Here is a 26516-nt window from a genome sequence, read left to right as displayed (position 1 = left end):
CCATCCGTCTTAACACTGCTTGGTTTACAATTTCCGTTCCACTCCAGAGCTAGAAGAATAGCCAACATCCCCCCTGTCAATGCTGCAGGGTTATTATTTATTCTTTTATTGGATATTATTTTTTAAATCAGGGATAATTAATGCAATTCCTACTTTATTTGTATCTGTCGTTGAACATTGAGCCATGATTTCAGGCCTGCCCAAAAAAATCCTGAACCCCCAAAATTGAAAAATTGTACAATTCCAATTCAGTGCTACATGAATTACAGTCTTTTCATATCTTGAACGACTGCAATCATTTTCCAACATGTATAAATGTTTTTAAGCAGACATCTGAATTGACTTTACCCTGGCAGACTTTAGGATTAGACTTCTTAAGGCCACGGTTGAGACTGGAGTCTTCAGTCCTGGCGAAGGGACGGCGGAACAGGTCCTGGAAGGCAAAGAACGGGTCCTGGAAGGCAAAGAATAGGGTGTAAAAGACAAAGTTATAGCGCGGGAGTTGTCTTCCTGGTTCGTGTTGACGTAATACGGTGTCTCATTTTCGGTCGGGCTGAATTTACTTTCAGCCAACTCACCAGCATAGAGTCCAGAGAAAGGCCGGTATTTGGAAGACCATGGAAGAAGCTGAGCAGCCGGGGCCCGCTCATCTAAACAGGTAACTTTTCTGAACTTGTTGTCTACGTTCGACAGCAAATTCACCGGTGGGCTCAGACAGACCGAGTACAGGCTGGTGTAGTGCTGCCTGTCCACACCATGCGGTTGTTTCCCACAGGTTTCTCCTATTTCCAACAGCAGCCTGCGTGAACATGTGCCATGTATCCTTTCTATCAGCCCGTTTGTCACATTTATCACTCATATGTAGTTAGACCCCAGCGGGCGTTTGGAGGTGAGCTACTAGCTCAACGTGATAGAGAGAAGACTACGCTGGGCGCGGTATCCGACTATCCAAAACTAAACAGTGGTGGAAGAGGAATGTTTTTCCTAACGTTACTTAAGTGAAAGTAACACTACCACTGTGTAAACATACACATGCTAACAAGCACGTGCAGCGGGACCGTCTATCACAACAGTCAAAGTCAGATTCCAACACCCACAGGGAGATGACGCCATTACACCACTGTAACTTTACATAACCCATGTTTCTTCACTGCTATGTTAATGTTCTGATGTTTAATGCAGCTCATTTTCAATGACAGGCATACTATTTAGTATTTTGAAACTAAAATATGAATGGAAATGGATAAAGAAGTACTACTTGGTAGTTTAATCTATAACAAAGCATACTGTAAGTCGATCTAATGTTTTTTATTTAAAATCTTTTTTAAAGTCCAATATTTCCCTCTGAAATGTTGTGGAGTTAAGATATAAAGTACCATCAAATGGAAACTTTCAGGTACCTTAGGCCTGTTTGAGGAAATGTAGCCTAATGTTAATTTGTTACATTCCGACACTGCCCCCCCCCCCAAAAAAAAAAATATATATATATTGGAGGGGGGGGTGCATATTCTTAACATCACACGTGTTTCAGGATGTGTTTTTTTTGTAATCATGTACATCTCAACAACCATTCAATTAATAGGGTTGTGAGCAGATATCATCCCATAAGATCTCGTGATATTAAAATGTGACAATATTTTATCCTCATGGTGAAAAGTTGTCTCACAATCAATATGTAGCAACAGACCATTGGCCATATTGCAACAACATAAGATTCACACATTGAACAGAATGCACACATTGGCATTGACACACACACACACACCTAATTACTGACAGTAGCAGGGTACCATCTGGCCAGAACTTGGGCTGTGGTGGGCAGGGGAAAGAAACACGTGCAGTCACTGAAGACTGAACTAACGTTATGTGCTCAAAACCACGTTCACCTGACCTTTCTCATTCATACAACTGTGTCACCCACAGCCCGAGAACCAAAACACTTCCACCCCTTATTTGTGAGCAGTAAGTGTGCCAGAGCTGACGTCAAAACCCAGAAGTTTAGCATCCCGCTTGTTGTTACGGTAAATGCTAAAATAAAATAAAAGTATTTCCTCCCTTGGTCTTAAGACCGCGGCTGCATCGTTTGCATAGTGGCTTCTGTGGATTGATGATAACGCCAGGGTCATCTGCCTCACACACAAAGAACTTCCATACACGGCTCATTATCAACGAATCAAAGTGATTGCTGTTGCCATCTTCAACATGGGGTTTGTTTTGCCGAGTGAGTTCCACTTTTTGTTACGACCACCTTCTGATGCGAGTATTACTGGAACACTATACTGCCCCCATTAGTTCCGGAAGAGTCACAGCACCAAAGCTTATGGTGCCTCAAAAAAATAGGCATCTTTGTCTTTTTTTTTGTTTGTTTTTAAATCGTAGGGTATCGCAAGTATCGGTTCTTGTGAAATCCCTAGTGATGAGTAGAGAGAACACGTCAGCTGGTACAGTGTAAGCACGTAAGCGGTCATCCAACCTGAAAAACCTGAAGCCTCCGTATGGGACGAGTTGGGAGAAATGTTTGGTCTTTGCCGTGTGTCGAAAATCAATTCTGAATCGAATCGTGAGACACTCAAAGATTCCCACCCCTACAAGAGAAACTGTGTTAAAGCTGTGTTTCAGGAGTGGTTCAACATGCCCTCGTTCACTTCCCCTTGGCACTTCCCCTTGGAGGGCTGAGTGATCGAGTGAACAACGATGGTCACTCCAGAGGTGGATACCACCCACAATGCATTGCAGTTATGCATTTGGTGCAAGGCAAGGCATCTTTATTTACAGTATACAGCCTATTTCATACCAAGGCAGCTCAATGTGCTTTACATAAAGACAAAACAAAACATTAAAAAAAAAAAAAGCAGGCGCAAAGAAGAATAAAAAAGTAAAAGAAAATGGATAATGTTTAAACTTATTAAAAAGAGCTTAGCTATAAGCACATGAAAAGAGAAATGTTTTTTGTGTTTGCTAACATGTCCTTCATGTATTCTGGACCAAAACCATTCAGTGATTTGTAAACCAGTAGCAGAACTTTGAAATATGTTCTGTAGCTGACTGGGAGCCAATGTAAGGTCTTAATAACTGGGGTGATGTGATCGGATCTCTTTGTTCTGGTTCAAACTCCAGCTGTTTGATCCTCTTCAATATGTTTCAGTATGACTACTACTCCAATCCGGCTGTTAAGTCTGAAGTAACACCCTTTCAAAATAAGATTTCTGGGTCCAAATCCGTTGAAACAAAACAGACACAAAGGTCAAACATGTGAACCATTACATCACCTCTTTCGTCTGTTAAACACCTTTTTAAATTATGAGAAAGAGGTAAAATGACAATTACGTTGTTTTTTAAAAACTCAGATCTGTTCAAACAACGGGGAACATGGCACTGCGGCGTTGTAGAAATAAAAGGCTTGGACCCGGGAATCATATTTTGAAAGGCCGTTACGTCACGACTTAACAGCCGGATAGTAGTCGAGTCTATTGGAGATGAAAGCCTGAATCAGCCTCTCCTGATCAGTTTGAAAACCCTTAATTCTGGATATGTTTTTAAGTTGATAAAGGCTGATTTGGTGACTGATTTGATATGGCTGTTGAAGGTCAGATCTGAGTCTATCAGCAGGCCAAGGTTTCAGACTTGGTCTTTAGTTTCTAAAGACAGTCACTCAAGGTGTTTACTGACAGCAACCCTCTTCTCTTTATTGCCAAAAACAATGATCTCAGTTTTTTCTTAATTTAGCTGAAGGACATTTTGGTTCATCCAATATTTGACTTGCTCTAAACAGTGACATAATGACTCTATTGGTATCAGAATCAGAAATACTTTAATAATCCCAGAGGGAGGTTGTTTAAATAGTTTGGACTGAGTCATCTGGAGACAGTGCAAGATATCTGTGTGTTATGTGCGTAACTATGATAGTTGACATTAGAATTCTGCAGAATTTGACCCAAAGGCAGCACATATACAGTTGTGCTCATAAGTTAGAAGAAGAAGAAGAAGAAGAAGAAGAATTACTTTATTAATCCCACACGGGGAAATTGGATTTTTTTTTTAACATACCCTTGGAGAATTTGTTTTCCTGGCCATTCTTAAGAAGATATGAATGATAACATAAAAACCTTTCTTCCACTCATGTTTAATAGTTGGATGAAGCTATTTATTGGCAGATAACTGTTCACTCCTTAAATCAAAATGACAAAAGAAAGAACCCAGATGACCCTGATCAAAACTTTACATACCCCAGTTGTTAATACCGTGTATTGCCCCCTTTTAACATCAATGACAGCTTGAAGTCTGTTGTGGTAGTTGTGGATGAGATTTACATATTGATATTGCGATACAACTTTTTGCCAGATCACACTCTTACTATAAACTATAATGTTAGAGATTTTACTGAAGATTATGCATAATACGTTTCTTTGTCAAAAAAACGATAATTCTGGTATATTAAAGTGACAGATGTTTATGTTGCAAAACAAAAGAAATCAAATGCTTTACTCAGTGTTTCTGTTTGTTTGTCTTTAGCAGCACAACTAAGAAGAGGGAAGACTACCTGGAATGGCCAGAATATTTTATGGCTGTAGCCTTTCTGTCAGCACAAAGGAGCAAAGACCCAAGTTCACAGGTGTGTGTCTGTCTGTCTGTCTTGTTTGTCTTTGTGTTGTTGTTTCTGTGATTCAAGATTCAAGAAGCTTTATTCATCCCGAAGGAAATTATTGTTAAAACAGTTTCAATACAAAGGTGGGAAAGGATCAGAGTAACAATAAGCATAAAAACATAAATCAAATAAAATAAGCTAACATAAAATAAATCAAACAATTAACTAAGCGTGACAGAGTGCAAAAGACAATATGGTTGAGCGTAGGTATTTACAATATACAACAATACGCAGCGTGCCGTTTAGCAGCATACTGAAATAAAATAAGTACAAACTAAATAAACTAAATAAGTGGTAAGGAGCGATAAGTGAAAACAGTGTTATAAATGTAGCAGCATTTCCCACAGAACTAAGTGATTGTATGGCACAGTGAAGTGTAGCAACAGTAAGTTACAATACCACAAGATAAAGTGATGTAGTGGTGATATAAAGTGATATAAAGTGACAGTGGAGTGTAGCAGCCTTTCTCACCGGAGTAAGTTACAGTCAGTTACAGTAAAGTACAGTGTAGCAGCATTTTACAGAGATAAGTTACAGTAAACCACAGTAAAGAGAGTAGCAGCAGTAAGTTACAGTACCACTAAATAAAGTGATGTAGTGGTGGTATAAAGTGACTGTGTAAAGTATAGCAGCATTTCTCACTTAAGTAAGTGACAGTACAACTGTGTAAAGTGGTGCAGTGATGATATAAAGTGACATGTGACATTTTCAGGATACAGTGTCTCCACTGTTCCTTACCTGACCAGGGGGAGATGAATTATAAAGTTTGATGGCCGCCGGAAGGAAAGACTTCCTCCGGCGTTCAGTATTACATCGGGGGAGAATGAGTCTGTGGCTGAAGGTGCTTCTGCTGGAGGTCAGCAGCTGGTGGGTGAGTGTTGTTGTCCAGGATGCTGTGCAGTTTAGACAGCATCCGCCTCTCAGACACCGCCACCAAAGAGTCCAGTTTGACCCCCAGGACGGAGCCAGCCTTCCTGATGATCTTACTGATCCTCTTTGCGTCTGCTGCCCTCAGTCTGCTGCCCCAGCACACAACAGCAAAGAAGATGGCACTGGCTACCACCGACTGATAGAACATCCTCAGCATTGTGTTACATACATTGAATGACCGGAGCCTCCTCAGGAAATAGAGACGACTCTGGCCCTTCTTGTAGACAGCCTCAGTGTTCTTGGACCAGTCCAGTTTGTTGTCCAGGTATACTCCAAGGTATTTGTAATCCTGGACAACATCCACAGTCACGCCGTTTATGGAGATGGGTGTGGGGGCAGATTTACTCCTGCAGAAATCCACCACTAGCTCCTTAGTCTTGATGGCGTTTAGAATCAGGTGATTAGCTGCACACCAGTCGACGGAGTCCACAACACCCCTGTATTCCTCCTCCTTTCCCTCACTGACACAGTCAACAATTGCAGAATCGTCAGCAAACTTCTGCAGGTGGCAGGACTCAGAGAGGAGCTGAAAGTCTGAGGTGTACAGGGTGAACAGAAATGGGGAAAGAACAGTTCCCTGTGGAGCTCCAGTACTGCTGACCACAGTGTCAGACACTCTGTCCTGCAGTCTGACATACTGTGGTCGACCCGTCAAGTAATCCGTAATCCAGGAAACCAGGGGAGGGTCCACCTGCATCGCCGTCAGCTTACGTCCCAGCAGAGCAGGCCGGATGGTATTGAACGCACTGGAGAAGTCCATGAACAAGATTCTCACTGTGGTTCCCGCTCTGTCAAGGTGGGTGCAGGCACGGTTGAGCAGGAAGATGATAGCGTCCTCCACACCTAGTCTTGGCTGGTAGGCAAACTGTAGAGGGTCCAGTGATGAGCTGACCAAGGGCCGAAGAAGTGAAAGAACCAGCCTCTCCAGGGACTTCATCAGGTGCGACGTCAGCGCCACCGGTCTGTAGTCTTCGGAGGAGCTGGGACGCACCTTCTTTGGTACTGGTACCAGGCAGCTAGTCTTCCACAGAACAGGGACCTTCTCAAGACTCAGGCTGAAGTTGTAGATGTACTGCAGTACTCCACACAGCTGGGTCACACATGCTTTGAGGACCCTCGAGCTGACACCGTCGGGGCCTGCTACCTTGCCTGGGCGGAGTCTGCAGAACTCCTTCCTCACCTGCTCTGCGGTGATGGTCTGTCTGCTCTGTGTGTTGGTGGGGGTTGAGAGAGGTGATGGCGGGGGGGAGGGGACAGTTAGGGCAAAATCAGGAAGGAATTGAGGGGGAGGGGGGGCTGTCAGCAGGACTGGAGGTTTGGAGGTGGATGGTTGTGAAGGAGCCGCGGGGGGGGTGGTCCAGAGCCCTTTCATCAAATCTGTTGAACAGATTCAGCTCATTGGCACGTTCAGTACCACCTCCTACTGTCTGGCTACCAGATGGTTTGTAGCCAGTGATGCTCCTCATGCCGCTCCACACGTCCTTTAAATTGTTCTGCTGGAGTTTGTGCTCCAGCTTCCTCCTGTAGGTGTCTTTGCCCTGTTGAATCCTCTCCTTCAGCTCCCTCTGGACCTGCCTCATCTGCTCTCTGTCCCCTTCTCTGAAGGCCCTCTTCTTCTCATTCAGCAGGACCTTGATGTCTCTGGTGACCCACGGCTTGTTATTTGGGAAACAGCGTACAGTCACTGTAGGAACAAGGCTGTCCACACAGAAATTGATGTATCCTGTTATGCAGTCCGTGAGATCATCAAGGTCCTCCCTATGTGAATTACAGAGCAAATCCCAGTTCAAAGCAACCCTGTAAAGTTTCGTCAGTCTCCTGTGACCATCTCCTCACCGTCCTGGTGGTCACAGGAAGCCGCTGGACTTGGGGCTTATACAGGGGCTGCAGGTGGATGAGGTTGTGGTCTGATCTTCCAAGAGGAGGAAGGGCAGTGGAGCTGTAAGCCTCCTTAACATTAGCATACAGCAGGTCCAGTGTCTTGTTTTCCCTGGTGGGACAGTCCACAAACTGCTTGAAAGTGGGCAGTGTTGCAGCCAGAGTGATGTGGTTGAAGTCCCCAGATATTGCAATGAATGCGTCTGGGTGCCGTGTCTGAAGTCCCGCGACGACGGTGTGGATGACGTCACTTGCGCGCGCCGCGTTTGCAGTCGGAGGAATGTAAACAACCAGAACGATCACGTGTGAAAACTCCCTCGACAAATAATATGGCCTCAGACTCACGGCAAGCAGCTCAGTGTCCGGGCTACACACACGCTCCTTTACAGTAACGTGTCCAGGATGACACCACTTGTTGTTAATAAGAATAGCAAGTCCCCCACCTTTCCTCTTGCCACTCTCACGGTGACTCCTGTCCGCCCGAACAGTCTGAAAGCCGTCCACAGTTACGTTAGAGTCTGGGATGTCCTCATGGAGCCACGTCTCCGGAAACACAGCACACTGCTCACACGATACATCCACTGAGTCTTCACCAGGCCCGCCAGCTCGTCCATCTTATTAGCCAGCGACCTCACGTTCCCCATGGTGATGGAAGGGAGAGATGGTTTGTATCTCCTCTTCTTTTCCCGTTGTTTACGTCCAGCCTTACATCCCTTGTACTTTCTCCTCAGTTCTGTGGGGATTTCAGGCCTCTGCCGCATTAGCGCCGTTGGTGCTAGCAACAACAGCTGTTCACAGGTGTAAACAATGGAGCCGCCGCATTGTTGCGTCCAGACGGAGACGCGGTCGGCAAAAATAGTCCCAAGAATGAGACAAACGGACAAAAAACATGAACATAGTTGGCTAAGGTTAGCACTACGACTTACAGGAAAAAGCACTAATAAAAAGACAGTAAAATAAGATAAAATAGAAAAAAAGTGCGGAAAGGAGAGAGAGCAACTGTTGCTGGCTGCCGCTTTACACAGCGCCGGAACCTAGTATTGAGTAGGTAGGATGTAGACTGCCTACTCAATACTACATTGAACAATTATTTATTAAACACTAAATATTACATAATAGTAAAATATTATAATAAATGACAAGGGCCTGTATGCATTTTAAACTTTGTGTAAAGTCCTGCAGGAAACCCTGGATATGTTATAGTGTTGCACGGTAAACCGATACTAGAAAGGTACCGCCGTACCCAGCCATTAAGAACAATAACTTTTCACGGTTTATTAGTATCGGTACTTTATGAACTTTGTGCGACAGCGGGGCAGCGTGTTTTTCGTGCAGCTTCTCTCTGCTTCCCAACTGCCTGCAGCCAGACAGGGCGGGTTTTCACAGTGACATGTCACTCACAGACATGTCACTCACAGACATGGCTGACAGTGGCTCGAGTGCTCCTGCTGACCACCCTCGGCTGGTTGACAAAGCAGACGTACGGAGCCAAATATTGAAGTAATTCGCTTACGTTGCCGACAATAAGGGCAAGCCCATGGACACCACAAAGCCCGTCTGACCAACGACCAACTCTGTGAAACATGGAGCTGACAGACATGAGGACTTGTTCAAAGAGTTCAGAGAGCTGCAGGTTAGAGATGGATAACTTAAATATCCCCCTGATGTAACGGTAACTCAAGTGAGTGTTTATGTGACCATTAAAAAAAAAAAACTTTTTTCAGCATCAGAGTTGGAGGGGTAAAGCTAACTGTTTAACTGTCTGATGTGGTTCACACATCTCATGCAAATGCAAAGTTTACACTGGAGAATTTAACTTTACCAGAACATGAGCTGGAGACATTAACTTTACCAGAACATGAGCTGGAGACATTAACTTTACCAGAACATGAGCTGGAGACATTGCCCCTCATTTATCAAACGAACGTACGACAGAAAAACATGCGTACGACCATTTCCTGGCAAACGACTGCATTTATCAATTTGGACGTGAGCGGGAGCTACGATCAAATCTCACGTCTGGTCTGAGATCGTGTACGCACAATTGAGCCTGTGTATTTGCGGTGCAGCACAGCAAAATCTGATTGAAAATGATGAACAAACCTCAGCTTTCATTAAGCATAAGCAGTCACATTAAGAACAGATCAAAACGGATTCTTAAAACGAATAAAAAAAATAAAAAATTGTGGTTGGAGCAATTGATTGTACTCATGCGCGTCTGAAGGCACTATCCATGAATGATTACGCATTCATCAATCGCCAAAACTACCACTCGATAAAAGAAATGTACAGGTGATTTGTGATGCCAAGCTGTCGCTTTTAAACGTGGCGTCCAGGTGACCGGGGGGGGCAAACAATTCTTTTATATTTTAGAACAGCTCGGCTCCAGCCCCCCGCTGAATGAATGAATGTGTTGGCGCGTGGCTGCAGCAAGACGCACTGCAGAGCCAAAGTCATCTCCTCGGTTCGTGGCTACCCTCGAAAAATTGCATTAAATCAAACAAGGTATCAGATGATTAACATCTTGGAATGGTTCTTCTAGGTGACAAAGGTATTTTTTTACGGAATACCGAATAACCCCGCTGGCAAACTCCGCTACAGAGCAATAGCGCCGGTGTTGTGCCGTATTCAGCACCCCTGCCGTGAAATGCACCCCCTCGCATTCAAGGTGATATTCTGGATCAGAAGGCTGTTGTTTCCACCTAAAGGAGTAGTTTATATACAGCTAACCCACAACGGTCAGAACATTGGTTACTTACAGTCTTTAAACTATTTTAAAGAGCTTAAAATCACAAACTTGGATAATAGCAAACACAAAACAACACCCTTTTGTATGTTCTGTGGAAATATACTGCAGCCATAATTACAAAATGAATGAAATGGATCTTTTGAGCAAGTTGAATGTGTTTGACTTAGGATTTCCTAAATATAATCCCAGCTTTTCTTGCAATTCATAGGTTCAAACGTGTGTGCTTTTAATTGGGTTACACCTGTCCAACAGTGCGCACAGGCGCACTCGGGTCCCAGTGGAGCGCTGCCGTTATTATTTTCCATACAGCGTTTTTATGGGGTTCTTTTATTCCACTCTTAAGACTGACAAAAAGCACATCTTTATTTTGCTCCATCTCGGATGTCAGGATGCCGATCTGTGTGTCGGAAAAGTTTCTTTTCTAACCAGCGTTCTTCCTCTCCGTGTTTGACCTCAGTGGGCGAGGCCTCCGAACCAGGAATATTTAGGGGCATAACATATTAAAGACGATCGAATTCAGCCGCAGCATTTATCAAGGCCTGCTCATTCGTACGCTGAATTTGGTCAGATACGAATGTTTCATAAATCACACGTGGGTCCTTTCCTACGACCAATTCTGCGCTCAGATCTGCGCCCGTTTTCACGCAAGATTGATAAATGAGGCCCATTAACTTTACCACAACATGAGCTGGAGACATTAACTTTACCAGAACATGAGCTGGAGACATTGGCCCTCATTTATCAATCTTGCGTGAAAACGAGCGCAGATCTGAGCGCAGAATTGGTCGTAGGACAGGACACACGTGTAATTTATGAAACATTCGTATCCGACCAATCTCAGCGTACGAATGAGCGGGCCTTGATAAATGCGGCGGCTGAATTCGATCGTCATTAACATGTTACGCCCCTAAATATTCCTGGTTCGGAGGCCTCGCCCACTGAGGTCAAACATGGAGAGGAGAAACGCTGGTAAGAAAAGAAACTTTTCCGACACACAGATCGGCATCTTGACATCCAAGATGGAGCAAAATAAAGATGTGCATTTTGGCAGTCTTAAGAGTGGAATAAAAGGGGCCCATAAAAACACTGTATTGAAAAGAATAACGGAGGCAGTCAACCCGAAGCAGCGCTCCACTGTGACCCGTGTGCATGTGTACGCACTGTTGAACCTGTGCTCCTGCTCTCTAGCGGGGTTTGCCAGCGGGGTTATTAGGTATTCCGTTAAAGGATAACCTTTGTCACCTAGAAGAACCATATCAAGATGTTAATCATCTGATACCTTGTTTGATTTAATGCAATTTATCGAGGGTAGCCACTTACCGAGATGACTTTGACTCTGCAGTGCGCTTTCCTGGTGCTGCGCGCTAACACATTCATTCATTCATTCATTCATCTTCAACTGCTTGTCCCCTGTCGGGGGTCGCGGGGGGCTGGAGCCGAGCTGTTTTGAAATTTAAAAGAATCGTGTGTGTGTCCCCTGGCCACCTGGCCACCACGTTTAAAAGTGACAGCTTGGCATCACAAATCACCTGTACATTTATCGAGTGGTAGTTTTTGCGATTGATGAATGCGTAATCATTCATGGATGGTGCCTTCAGATGCACATGAGTTCAATCAATTGCTCCAACCACAATTTTTATTTATTTTTATTCATTTTAAGAATCCGTTTTGATCTGTTCTTAATATGTGACTGCTTATGCTTAATGACAGCTGAGGTTTGTTAATTATTTTCAGACAGATTTTGCTGTGCTGCACCGCAAATCCACAGGCTCAAATGTGCGTACACGATCTCAGACCAGACCAGTGAGATTTGCAGGTAGCTCCTGCTCACGTCCAAATTGATAAATGCCGAAGTTTGCTTGGAAATGGTCGTACGCACGTTTTTCTGCCGTACGTTCGTTTGATAAATGAATATCCAACTTAAAACTAACTTCGCAGCAGCAGCAGGTGACATGCTCTCCGTGTCATCTGCGGAGTGTGGGCGCTCGCGCATCTCTGTGGGAGAGGGACTTTCTGCTCCTGATGTTAATGCTCCAAAAATTACAGATAAAAAAATTGTGCATGAGTCTCATATCTCAAGTCCCCATCTCTGCTAGACAGACAGCTAGAAATGCTCTACAGCGACACTAGCGGCTGGCCGACCTAATAGCGCTTCCTGCAAAGCAAACAGGGGAGGAAATGGGCATCGAGCAGAGTAATGGGGATTTGAATGGGACTTAATGTATCGATACCTGCGGCCAAAAGATCGATACTTTCTCTGGAAACAAAATATTGATTAATATCGCATCATCGATAAAATCCTACAGCCCTACTGGATGACAATGTATCTATTACTTGTAGTCTTATGTTAAAGAAGCTGCGAGGCAACGTTACGGTGCTGCGCCACCATCTCCTTTCAGAGGTTAAATACTGTTCATGTTATCTGTAACTCTGTTGCCATTTATCATTTCCACCAGGAATCCAAAATTCTGCCACGCATAAGATTTTAAAGTGGCAATCAGTGTGTTCAGTACGTTTACATGTACATCAGTAACCCGAAAAATGGCCCCAATGATCAGATTATTGAAGTTCCCTTCGTATACATGAGGGGGTTGAATGGGAAAATGACGGAGTAACTCTTCCGCAGGCACAGTAGGTAGAGCTCCACCAACATACACCTGGACTGAATACATTTGTTTTCTGGTTCACCTTTGTCGAAATCACAAACGTCCGACTTTTGGACAGAATTACGACAGAAACGGGTTTTCTTGGTAGTGATGTTACTTGCCGTTGCGAGGTCCTTCCTCAGTTTAAAGGTAACGCTCTATTATTGTTGTTTTTTTAATCTTGTTTTCAGTGCCGTTGCTTCCTGGTTTATTCTATTTCCAGAGTGGGGAGCATGCGCAGACAAGAAACCCGATAATAATCAGAGAACACTGTTTACATGGATAATTAATCCGGAACTGAAGGAGTTCTCTAGGTCTGTTAACCGGGGTATGAGAACCCCAATTTTACCCGGGGTACAGTGTCTACATGGTGTTTATGAAACCAGGGTATGCCCGTTTTTAAACTGCAGGTAAACGCACTGAATTTTTCACCTTGACAGGTATGACAAATATTGTGAAGTTTAAATATCACGTCACATCTGTAATAATTGCTTTTTAAAATAAATATTTAAATAGTTTAGAACATGATTAGAATTTAATATTTTTTATACCCAAATATTGTTTCTAGAGCAGCAACAGTAAAGTTTACAACAGCAAAGTCAAGTGAGATATTATTGTTTATATAGTGCTATATAAACTCAATAATATCTCACTAGAAGTTGGCCTCAAATATCAGTATAATAAATAATTTTCCGACATCACAGTACTGAGTGAAGTTTAGAAAGAATGCAGAACAAAGATATCAGTTTGTATCCGTCCTCTTTCCTGTTGATGTGTTTATTCAGGTCCCGCTGGTTTTGTCTCAGCCAGCTGAGTTTACAACAGGTTGAGCAGGTTTATTGATAAAGTAGGCTGTTTGCTTTATTCACAAAGTTTTTATTTGTGAGTTTTTTACCTGAAGTTGTCTCTAGCTTCAGCAGACAACGTTGGCCACCAAAGACTAGACTGGGAGTTGATTGAGTTGTAACATTTATTCACCGACAAACTGTAAAAACACTGCTCTGCCACTTTCACCGTTCTAACATTACTGCTGACTTCTTACTCACTGACACACACACCTCCATCACTCACCTTGCTCTCTACTGTCAGTGGACTTCGCTCATTAGGGGTATTAATTGAACGTCCAGATGCTTTCCTCATTGTTTTTACGTTCATAAACTTAGGCTGGGGGCAAACTATCAACTATCCTGCGCCTAAACCGTATAATGACAGGGTAAACCCTGCACAGGTCCCAAGACTATTTGGTCTTTGACAGTCGTCATGTAAGCACTAGCATGAAGAACTTGGCTCTTGAATACTATGCTCCACACAAGTGGAGCAATCTGCAGAAGCGTCTACAATTAGACAAGCGTATCCCTTTTTATCAATTTAAATCCCTCTGTCAACCATACAGCAGTCTGAATGCACGTGTTTCTTTGAATTGTTAATGTGTGCTGTCACTTTTGTGTGCTTGTATTGTGTGTATTGTTTTTTAATTGTTGAAAAAGAGAACCTGCTCGCAGTGGCCCTCAAATTATGAAACCGCTCTCCCTCTCTGCAGGTAGGGGCGTGTATAGTGAACCAGGAGAATAAGATAGTTGGCATTGGTTACAATGGTATGCCTAATGGCTGTGATGATGACCTGCTACCCTGGTCCCGGTCTGCTGACGACCGGCTCGACACTAAATATCCTTATGGTGAGAATGCATGCCCACACTTTTTTTTTTCCTTGCTTCAATTTTTATTTTATTCTGGAATCAAACCGTTTTGTTGAAAAAAATGTGTATGCGCTCCTGTTTTCATCCAGCACAGCACATAACTCATTCTCATTCATCTTACTGTATGAAAGGCCTCTGGAATTAACATTATCCAAATGTCAAGGCATTGTGTTCAACAAACACTGTAATTCAATAGTTGTCCATACTATGCTGCAGAGTTCTCTTCATGTCTCAAATGCTAAACTTTGGCCTGTAGAGGGCGGTAGAGGATAAATGAAAGAATCTCACTCTTTATCCATGACTCAGATCCTCTCACAGTATACTTTATCTTCTTCTAGAGTAGAGAGCATATAAGCATTTTTAACAAAACTTTCATTTTCATGAAGAGATCAGACAGTTCCACAGAAAATGTCTGATGGTTAACATTATATTAGAATTTATCCAGAGGATTCAGTCAAAACCCGTGAAAATGTGGCATTTTCCTTGACCAAGTAGTGTTTAGACTGAGACTTCTACCCCCACCCCATTATAAAGGTTTGAATTTAATTTTGTTTGTTGGGCTGAAAGCCCGGAAAATACATTAAAACCATTCAACATGAACACCTCTTTCCAGAAACAGTGTCACAGTTACAGTGGATAATGCTCAGACCTTACCGTGGATAGTTTAATTGGGAATATCTTCAATCAAATATGTAATGTAATCATTCAACTAGTTTTATGTTTATGTAGTGTGTTTAGGAGAGGAGGAAGTGTTTTTGGTCTTTTTCTCTTGTGTCATAAGCTGTGTTTCCATTTTCCAACTGACATTCAAATTAGTTGTGTCCATCTACTGATTTGGAGTGAATAAACTAGGCTGCATGGTTTCGGTCAGAAGTTGAGGGTATAGGCTTCACATGGCTGTAAACATAGCAGAAGAAGTAGAGGTTGCTAACGGGAAACAAAACGGTCGCCTCACTTATCTAATCCCATCTGCAAGCGAAAAATGGAGAGAGGTCTTCAGGAATTAGTTTGACTGGGCAAGATGCCAAGAGAGGAAACTTATTCGGAAAAAGGTGTTTCCAGATCCAATTTAGAGCATCGACCCTATTTCGAAAGGCAAAAACCACAGTAAGCATTATTTTAGGCTCATTTGAGAAAGTTTTATGACATTTTGCTGTTTCCATTCAGCTTTTTTAATGCAAATCTTCAAAACGCACATTAAAATACGTTCATGGAAACACAGCTATAAAATTCATGCACCATCCGCGGAGCCAGGTTCTTGCATATTATGCCTGTCCATTTTGTTTATGCCTTGTACTGACTTGGGACAATGTCATCGCTGTGTCCCACAGTGTGCCATGCAGAGCTGAATGCCATTATGAACAAGAACAGCGCCGATGTGAAAGCCTGCACCATGTATGTGGCTTTGTTCCCCTGCAACGAGTGTGCCAAGCTCATCATCCAGGCCGGTGGGTGTTTACAAAACACACACACACACACACACACACACACACACACACACACACACACACTCTTACCCGCCAGTCAGCTGTTACTATTTATATTAAAGATTTAACGCCCCTGAACACCCACACAGGTGTTTTCAGTTAACCATGTTGATTAGACCTCTTCTCAGGACTGTGTGGGTGTGTCTGCTGTGAATGATTGACATCCTGTTAAAGCGGGACAAAGTAAGTCTTTATATTTCCAAGTCATATATTCCCATTAAATTCTCATCAAAGCCCCGCCCACCTTCAACCCAAGCAGGGGTCTAAACAGCCAGAAGAACTGAAAACACCCGAGTGGGTGTTCAGGGGCTATAATCACTGAAAGTTGGTGCTAACTGTGTTAGTTGTCAGTTAATTTTGTTTCAGCATTCAGTATCTAAAAATTAGCAACTTTCTTGGCAAACCCCCTACAAATAAAAAAAATTGAAAATGATCAGTGGTCCCAAATCTATATTGTACTACCCAGTAATGATGAAGTCTCTTACCAGCCACTAAAGTTCAGTCTCTCAGCAGTGTAGCTTGCCAGGTCGCACACATCGATGTGATTTTTTTTTCACATAGTGCAGATTAATCGACAATAACAATTTTGACCAATTAATGCTTTCAGTTACAATAAAAAGTAATTGTAATTGTGCACCGGCGTATGCCTTTTATTCCAGTAGCTTATTGGAGAGCTTAAATTAAAGATATTTTTCCTGTTTAGTTTGTGTCTCTAATGGCCGATTGCTGGACACAAGTGACACATGACACAATGTCCATGAGGACTGGCAGGTTTAATCTGCCGTCCTACGAACACATAGTAACATTATGCCAGGCAGGCACACAGCTGATAACCTCACAGCTAAACCAGCGGTGAAGAGCGGGGGCCGTGGCTGCATGTGTGCACTACAAACATGGCACATTGTGGCTGCCTGAACAGTACAAATCCGCAGAGCGCAGAAAGTACGTCCCAACCTCATGGGTGAACTCATTTGCCTGCTCGTCGGTTTACAGGGGTCGGCTATTGGTCAGACGGCACAGGCTACACAGTTATATGGAGCTCCTGTGCAGCGGCGGGCATGTACTGCCACAAAGCTGGTTGACTATCGTCCCTTTAGCTGTATTGCATGGGTGCTACTGTGGACATTTAATTCAACACAACAGACCATTGCGTAGCAATAAGCACTGCTTGATTTAAGTCACTGCATCTTCCAACAACGATACAGTAGTGAGAAGAACAAGTTAGCAGACTGCCGAGTGTTTGAATGCTGAATGAATGGGTGTCAGTCTATGGTCCATGCAGACTCCACACTGAATATTTTCGCATTTTATTGAGAACTTTAGTGAAAAATATAAACTCCAATTTTCTGACAACTTTCAGTTAGTATGTGCTTGTTATTACCAATTTAATCACAACATAATCGTGTATCGCAGTATCTTGATATATGATTTCATCGCAATGTGATTCCTTTGAAAAGCTGAACTTCACTGTGGGACAGTAGTGTTCATCATTACATAACCTTTTTGGTTTAACATGAGTAAGTCATATTAGTTATTAAAAATTCAGAATAAAATAAATGTTGCAGGAAAGTGCTTATTGTTCCAATTCAGTTCTAGTTGGTGTTAAAAGGAAACTAAACTTTAATTTGAGTTTCCTTTGCAGATTGGAGGAAGGAAGAAATCAGCCTTTTATCATGAGGCTATTTGCGTCACACTGGATTGCGTGTGACTCTGTGTGTAATGTAGATATACAGGCTTGGGTTATTTATAGCGCTGGTAAATGTCAATGTGCATTGTTTTGAATGAGGCCTGGAGTAATGAACATATTTCCAAACCATCAGACGCCCTAAACCTTTAGAAAGCTTAATTTCACCATCATTAGTGTAAATCCCTACTACTGGCTATAATGTTCATTGCAGCAAACAGTACGGATGTGTTTAGTGTGAACACCAACAGAATACTTAGGAATTTGCCTGGGTTTTTTTTAGCCTTATTTGGGGCAAAAGGGTGTAAAGTTTGTTCTCAGGGTGGTCACCAGATTTATTGGGATTCATCCTGTAGGCAGCTGAAATATTGCCCTGAGATGGATGGACAGTCAGACGTAGCCATAATAGGGAGACAAACAGCAGTTAAATAAACTTTTCCTCTTCTTTCATCCTGTTCTCTTCCTGCTTTCAGCACATCTCTAAGACTAATAACGGTCCGTATTTATCTTGCACTCCTGCATTCTGCATCTCTTCATAATCCCTCCCTCCCTCCTTCTGTGCAGGTATTAAGGAAGTGGTCTATCTTTCTGATAAGTACCATGACACACCAGAGATGACTGCTTCCAGAAGGCTGCTCAATATGGCAGGTATACAATACAGGTGAGTAAAGCATTTGAACTGACACACAAGAACAAGTGGAAGTGTTTTCTTTTATATGCAAGGTCAAAGGACACACACACAAACACACACACACACAGGGACACGATAACAATAGGTTTGTTTCCACTATGGTCGACTACCCTGAATGAGGCGGCTCTATCTCGCCAAAAACGCCCCTAATTTGCATGTGAGTCGCTCAGGAGGCCGTTTGACTGAGTAGAAAATGGGGCCTCTTCAGTCCCCTGAGTTATACCCGTGGCTGATTGGATAACACTAAGCGGGGTGTGATTTGCAAAGCAGGATGTGAGGTCGCACTCAAGCCGCAACAACCTGCGCCATTTTTAAAAGCCGGCAAAGCCGTAGCAAGCACACGTTTATCAAGAATATGGAGCAGAAAAGATCAAAGAGCAGAGTTATCGATAGGTGGACCAATGAAGAGGTCTTGGCCATGTTGGTTTGCTCTGCTCCTTCCATCTTGGCGTCTTATCCGTATTGTTCACGGCACGTGCTGTATCACTGATCAGCTGATCATCAGCGATCTAAACCCATTCAGAGTGCTACGTCACCTCCAGAGTCTCCTAAATCTCTCTGGGGCCTTTTTTTGTAATGGAAAAATGGTGAGTGAACGGACATTTGAGAGGATGTGCCCTGAAACTCTCAGAGAGGCCACTCTACAGGGCCAGCTGAAAACAATAAATTAGATGAGAGAAAAGCAAAAGAAACAGACTGCACCAACATCCTCCACACTTCCATTGTCTGCCCAACTTATTAGCATCACACTGCAAATTGTTAAACATATAAACCAGAAAACTGTAGTGGGCAATGCCAAGGCAATACTTGAACTCCTGATAGGAGCTTCTCATGGGTACAGCACAGCAAGAGTACTAGTCACATAAAAGGGGAAAGAACCTAAGCTAGACACAGCCCTGTTTGACCCCTGTCCTTATTTTGAAAGAATTTGATCCAGCACAGTGAGCAGTAGCAGTCATGTCATGCAAGAGTCAGGTGGTGGTGGTGATAACACATTTGAAGATGCTTGAAGTGCTCAATACATGCCATTAAATTAAAGGTCAGATCAAGTCAGGTTTTTGTATTGGCACTTTAGCCTTGCCAAGCCAAACCATCTGCACTGATTTGCCTTTCCAGTACCAGTGCCGAGCCCCTTCCGATATGAAGCGTAAATAGGCCAAAGTGCCCCCAAGCGGGTCGTGGTCAGCAAGATGTCGCTGTGGCCTGCTTAGAGGTTGACAAGCTCCAGAGTTCCTGTCTGCACTCCTCCAGCAAAGTAAAGCGGAGGGACCCAGCGGGTCACACACTGGGCTCTTAAATAATTTTTCTGGTTCACAAAACTCTATGTTAAGGAACAAATGTGAGTGAAATACTTGCACTGTAGAGCCCTGGCTTCAGATTAATGTTAAACTACTAAATAACACCTTTTCCGCATTGAATCACTCCAGCTGACAAAGGTTTTCATCAGGTGTAAAGTGTGTTAATCTGCTTATTACACCCCATAATGCATTACGCAAAGGGCTATTTGGTCTATTTTTATGCAACTGATCTCAGCAGTGCCAGGGTGGCTCTGCCCGGTTCAGCTGATTGGATTTGTTCTTCACCATCAACCTGTTCATCATTTTTGGCATGTGTATATTTAGGACACTCACAGTTCACCTGTTTACTTTCTTGCATTGTGTTCATTTGGTCTGCAACACAATAGTTTCCCTCAGGATAGTTTAAATTAATCTTGCCTATTTTATCCCTCTGGAGGCAATTAATCAAGTTATACTGAATATTAGCACAATTACAATATCAACCTTAAATTTGAAAGTATTGGTACTGCATTGTCTGTGAACTGACCAGCAAGTTGCTCTGCTGTATATACTGTACATATTAAAATCAGCCTTCCAAAAACTGAGAGGCCCAGCATCTTGAACACTGGTATGTGTGTATGTTTTTCTTGAAACAGATAGGATTTCACATTACTCAGACTACAACGATTAAGCAGTTATGTCCTTCAACCGCCACAGAGACTCAAATTAAGTTATTTAAGCGATTTCCGATTTTTTTTTAAATTGCAATATTTAACTGAATAAATTATTTTCCCTACTCCAGGTTTTATGTGGACAAGCACCAGGGGCCACATGCATAAAACTCTAGTCACTAGATCCAAAAGTAAAACCATGTACGCACAGACAGGTATATATACAGTGACTATAGAGAGTTATAATACCCTTTTGAAAGTGTCACTTTTTTGTTGCATACATAAAAAAATATTTTCCCAGCTTGATTTAGACATTTTCACAACGGTGTATTAGGGCCAAGTATGAAAAAAATAATAAGGACCTAGGGGAGGGGGGTACTATTCTGAAAAAAATGTTGCAGATTTATGAGATTAAAGTGGCAAATCTACAAGAAAATGAAGTCGCACATTTACGGGATTAGAAAGTAGCAAATTCACGAGAAAATAAAGTCACAGATCTACGAAATTCAAACTCTAAAAAAAATGGTGTTTTATTTTTGCCCTCCAGTGTTGTGTTTTACACTCCCTGTTGAACTACATCACTTCAGGATCAACACAAATGCTGCTGCATGCCATGCAGGCTACTATTGCTGCAGCACTCTGAAAAATACTGTTTGGTAGTTTAGAAAGAATGAGGAATGCTACAAGCTCCGATGGTATTGTATAATACCTCAGTGGATAAGAGACTGCATTGTGGCGCTTCGAACGTCGTATGTACTGTAGGAGCCAGATTGTTCATTTTCTGTTTTGTTGTTTGAGTGTTGTGCACATTTGTGCCAGTAGGTGGCGGTATCTATCCAGGCCTGTGGGTTAATGAGCGCAGGCGTTTTTTGAGCGTGCCATTTGCAGCACCACAAAATATTCCTGAGTTATTGTGTATTGTGAGCGCTGTTGAAAATAGTAGTATAAAAGTGTAAAGTATGGCTTTTTACTCACTAAGGAAGGTTTTATTTCAAATCCATCTCCACCAGGGACTGTTGCTAAGCATGCGTTGCCCTGGTATTAAATGCTTAGCAACGCATGCTTATCAATACACCTGTTCAACAGGCGTAAGTTAACAATGTCACGTTATAACCTAGCCATCTGGTGCGTGCTGTGGCTCACTTCACTATCAGCATTAATCGCGCATCAAAAATAATGGTGGCGTTAAAACTTTATTATACTTATAAAGTCATAAGCGACACAAATCAGTCACTCATCCACGCTGCTGTTTTTCACACACAGTACGCTACTCTGCAAATAGTGAAATACTGAAACAAGTAAAGATGAAAGCTGTCTCTATCTGTTCTAACTGTTTTTCTGAGGGTGCCACAAATCTGTGGCCAAGTGCTATAAAGGAGCTGCTGGCTGAAACAAACCAGCACCTGTCTCTACCAAAGGTGGCTATAATAAAATAAGGGCTGTTGAAGTTTCATACGCATAACGTTAACGTAAGCACCACAGTCTCTCATCCACTGCCGTATTATACATGACGTCATCGGACCTTGTAGTTTTGTTCAGTCAACAGTATTTTTCAGAGTGCTGCAGACATACAGTAGGAACTTGCATGGCATGCAGCAGCGTCCGTGTTGATCCTGAAGTGAAGTAGTTCAACAGGGAGTGTAATACTGACATTTTTCTGCTTTTTTCTCGTGGATTTGCTACTTTGTAATCTCATAAATCTGCATCTTTATTTTCTTGGAGATTTGCCACTTTTTTTTTCTCAAAATATTACCCCCTCACCAGGGTCCGTAATTTCTTTTTCATACTTGGCCCTAATACGCCGTCGTACTTTTTGCCTTACAACATTCAAGTGATTAGATGATCAACTGTTTGGATCTGTCTCTACCAGCTTTTTGCACCTAGTTTGGAAATACATTTACTCTTTCTTCCAGCAGAACTGTTGGAGTTCAGTCAGATCCTGTGGTGAGCAGTGATTGACTGCACTCTTCAAGTCCATCCACAGATGTTCTGTAGGATTTAGGACTAGGGATTTAAGATCTAGGCCAGGTCTGGGTGGATCCATATGCCTTCCACTTCTGGACATTACTCTAAACGGGCCTCATAGGGAAAGTTAAAGCCTCTGAACACTGTTTATATCCTTCTCCTAACTTGTGCCTATCCACAACTTTATCCTGGAGCTCTTTTGAAAGCATCTTTCCAACCATGGTGAAATCTTTGTGTTACCATGTAAAAAATCAAAGGAACAGCTGATTTTATTCTGAAGTCAAATCAAAGGAACAGCTGATTTTATTCTGAAGTCAAATCAAAGGAACAGCTGATTTTATTCTGAAGTCAAATCAAAGGAACAGCTGATTTTATTCTGAAGTCAAATCAAAGGAACAGCTGATTTTATTCTGAAGTAATCAAAAACACCACAGTTGATGTCAGGTGGAGGCCAATTAACTTGGTGTGTAATCTGGAAGGCGATTGGTTAAACCTGAGAATGTTTCTAATGGTGATTCTAAAGGGACTCATCAATTTAACAACACTGCGATTCTAGTTTTTCCTTTTTTTTTAAGTTCAATTTTAGAGATTAAAAAAAAAGATTCACTTAAATATTGTAAGGTAAAATGTGTAAATTAAGCTTTTTTATGTGTTATCATTTCAGGCTGTAAAACAAGAAAAAGTGACTTTCAAAAGAATATCATAGCTTTCTATAGACACTGTTAATATAACTATCATCAGATTTATTAAGCCGCATGTATGCCAGATTGTTTTCTATAAATCTCAGTCATTGGGGAGGTTGGCACACATGCACAATCGAGGTTCTGCAGCGGTGCCAGAGCAGCTGTCATTATGTACGCCTGCAGCTATTTTAGCATTGGTATAGCTAATCCGTCATGTTTCTGCAAACGATCAGGGTGGTAAAATCATCTTTATTATTAAACATCAGATGGATGATGAGTGATTCATTCATAGAGTTCATGTTGAAACAGACTGAACGTGCTTCACAATTCAGGATCAGGTTAAACCAAACATTAACCAGGCCATGATGCTCAAATGTAAATAAAGAGAATCAATCATAAATCATTCATACAGTTTATAAATGCACCTTTAATTGAGATTTTACAGAATGCTGTGCAGCCTGGAAAAATAATAATAATAATAGTATCAGTAAAATTGATAAACAATCTAAAAACAAAGTTTCTCATCCCTTAACTTCTATTCCTTATCGTTTTGTGTGTATGTACACTGGTCTGAAGTCTGTGTGAGGTGTTCACATTCTCACTGCACATTCTTCCTTTATCAATACCATCATGTGTGGGAAAGGCGTACGTTGGGTTTTTGTGCGTACACATCGTTTATGCATGTGCCCAGGTCTTTCCCATCAAAAGCAAATGTGACATTAAGTTCCAGCAACCTGGTCCATACCCGTCCGGTCATGTGTCAGATTAGCTCTAACTATTTTGAGGAAGTTCTCTGTGCTTTGTGCTGGTGGGTCACAGTGCAATATTTATTTATTTAATGTTTATTTTTATAGGAATTAATATGCAGCATAATGCCAATACCATACACCCAAAGTATTTATAGTAAGGCTATGTAGTGCTTTATGTGGTGCATTTTAAGAAACTAAAACTCAACAACAAATCCACATGATACAGTACAAAACATATATAAATGTATAATTTGGGCTATTATTGTTGTCCGATGAGTTCATTTAATGTGCGAGCCTTCCAGGGCAAGCGTCTAACAGACCAGCAACAGAGCAACATCAGGGTTTATTTGGACCCTTGTGTCCACCTGATGAATGGTAGTCCAACGTGAACTCATTTTAACTTTGTTTTTGTCTCTGTTTTAGCTGCTTCATGTTCCACTGTCTGTTGGGCTTCAGGCATCGTACAGTAGGTTTTTAGAGCCCTTTTGTCTCTGTGGCTGAAAACGGTGCTAATAAGAGCAATGAAACAGTAAAGTTAAAGTGCGTGGATGGGAAAAAATAAGCTACAAGATACTGAAACCCGCCATAGCGATGGAGAGATGTTGATAGTGGGTGATAATTCCTTTTGCCAAATAGCACTTCCCAACACAGTACACTTTAGCGTAGAGCTACGTCAGTTCTGTGTGATTTGCTGGGAGGACCACACAGACTGATAGACAACAGACTGAACCTTTCAATAGAAGAATGATGATGAAGTGACTTTCATCCCCATCCATATTTCATGTGTTGTCCATGTGTGTCCTCACACCTGTGTGTCCCTGACTAATGTGTATGTGTGTGTGTTGTTGTTTTTCATCTGTGTTGGCAGGCAGTTCAAGCCCAAGAGGACTGAGATTGTCATTGATTTTAATTCCATTAACCACCCTGGAATGCTGAACAGCGCGACCACGTGAAAACGCAAACGGCTCACCTTGGGGAGCTGCTGAATGAGGCGGGGAAGTAGAGCGACACTGACAAGATTGAAAGAGACTTTGATGCCTCTTTTCTGTATGTCTCCTTGCCCCCTGCTTTGTCCAAAGGAAAACTCAAGGATACCTCGACTTTGGCGTCCTTTGATATTTTGATTAACCGGATATTCAAGATAGTTTAATTTGACGCTTCGCCCTTTGTGGATGGATTTGGCAGAAGGTCTTTCAATGCTGCTTTACCCTTTTTCTTTTTTTCTTTTTAACTTCCTTTGGTTTGCACAAGGACTCTGAACGCACTTTCTTGAGTGTTTGATTTTAAAATTGTTTGTGTCGTGAAGCAGACTTTCTCATGGTTGTAGATTAAAAGTTCTAGATTAATCCAGAGGCACCTTGAAATTAAGTTAATTGACCTGCCCAGTAAATCAGTGTGTTTGCAATTTGGTTCATCATACCAACAAAGTTGCCACTGTTAAAATGTAGCCTGTGTTTTTATTGGCGTTTTTTATCTTTGTAAGTTTAAATGTGTCTGATTCTTCGCTGTCAAGTCAAATTTCAAAACTTAATTTAACAATGCAATAACAATCAATATTTTTTGGGGCATTAAACAACTAAAGTTCCCATGAGGCTTTTTATTTCAGGATTCCTTCATGCTATCAACAGGCTTTTAAAAACATGCATCTGTGTATCACATTGTACCTGCCATTAAGATGACAACGGTTTATTCTTTTGCTGTTTTACTGTCTAACATGCTGTTACCAAAGCTAAACATTTCTTCATAAGCTGTCTGCGTCCACGTAAGTGACTGGAGACACTTTGTTATTCTGTGTCTTCCTACCATCATTTCTTCAACGAAGTGCAGTTCAAGCCAATAAAACGTTTGGACCGCATGAGCTAGTGTCCGAACATTCTGGCTTACATTTAGTATATCAATACTGTTCCAAGTGTGGAACAGTATGTACCCCCCACACATCCAGTCTAATCACAGGAATCAATCAGATTACACAGGTGGCTAAGTCAGTCTCTAGTGCCACAGAAAATGTCTCATTTAACTAATTTAAGCTAATTAGGAGGTAATAAATGAACAAATTGCATATTAAGAGGTCCAATCTTATGCTCATTTGAGGTAAATAGTGTTTGAATAGTATGTTTTCATTTTACATGCTTTAATGTTTAAAGGCCAATATTTTTCTCATACTGTCTGTCTGAATATACCTGTATTAACTTGTTTTAGTGTCTGTCTCTAAGGGTCCACTCACACTTACTTTCGTACCGTGCCCCAGCAGGAGTCACAGCCAAAGTCTAGTTGGTTTGACCAATAGGAGTACAACTGTACCGTGCTCAAGCACTCCAGAGGCAGATTTGGTCAGATGAAAATATTCAAAAACAGTTGAACAAAACAAAAACTGTGAGGGGTCATGACGTATAAGCATGAAGTAATCGTGCAATCCTGGGCTGAGGAAGAGGAGTAAGGGGGGCATGACTGTAATGGCAAAGTAGCTGCATATAACGGCAGTGTTCAAATCTGCTTCTGTGGTAGTTCCCGCTACAGCGGCTGTGTTCAGGACCACATTTTGCCATGACACACACACACTGACTCACAAGGTGCGACTTGGACATAGTCTCTGTGAAATCACCTACAGGTTTCTGAAGAGCCAGTGTGAAAGTGGTCGTCAGTGCCTAATGTTGTCTAACTCCCAGCTCATCCACAAATGGGTGGATCATGGATGGAGCTGAGGCAGACTGAAGCACCACCTGTGATGTCACTCAAAGCATCCATCATCTTCGACCGCTTGTCCT

The 26516-nt window shown here is 42.2% G+C and overlaps 1 protein-coding gene across 2 annotated transcripts; it reads left to right on the top strand.

The window, feature by feature from the left end:
* The first annotated feature begins 539 nt into the window (after window positions 1–539).
* Window positions 540–25522, top strand: dctd (dCMP deaminase). 2 transcript variants are annotated; one of them, XM_083922066.1, is made up of 6 exons: window positions 540–658; window positions 4513–4612; window positions 14388–14523; window positions 15876–15992; window positions 18280–18376; window positions 24624–25522. In XM_083922066.1, the coding sequence occupies exons 1-6, from the start codon at window positions 618–620 to the stop codon at window positions 24685–24687; spliced, it is 555 nt and encodes a 184-aa protein (XP_083778192.1). In that variant the 5' UTR covers window positions 540–617; the 3' UTR covers window positions 24688–25522. The 2 variants fall into 2 exon arrangements, with proteins under 2 accessions (XP_083778192.1, XP_083778191.1); XM_083922065.1 differs by having other exon boundaries at window positions 24620–25522.
* Window positions 25523–26516: the final 994 nt, after the last annotated feature.

This window comes from Echiichthys vipera (genome assembly GCF_963691815.1).
Source record: "Echiichthys vipera genome assembly, chromosome: 2".
Classification (NCBI taxonomy): domain Eukaryota; kingdom Metazoa; phylum Chordata; class Actinopteri; order Perciformes; family Trachinidae; genus Echiichthys; species Echiichthys vipera.
The sequence above is the reverse complement of the archived record's forward strand: the minus strand, read 5'-3'. Positions and strand labels throughout refer to the sequence as shown.

Bases quoted from the DNA above. Each gene is read 5' to 3' on its own strand.
- dctd (XM_083922065.1), top strand. From the start codon at position 618: ATGGAAGAAGCTGAGCAGCCGGGGCCCGCTCATCTAAACAG. The intron at 659-4,512 runs GTAACTTTTCTG...GTTTGTCTTTAG, and splicing joins GGGCCCGCTCATCTAAACAG to CAGCACAACTAAGAAGAGGG. The intron at 14,524-15,875 runs GTGAGAATGCAT...TGTGTCCCACAG, and splicing joins CGACACTAAATATCCTTATG to TGTGCCATGCAGAGCTGAAT.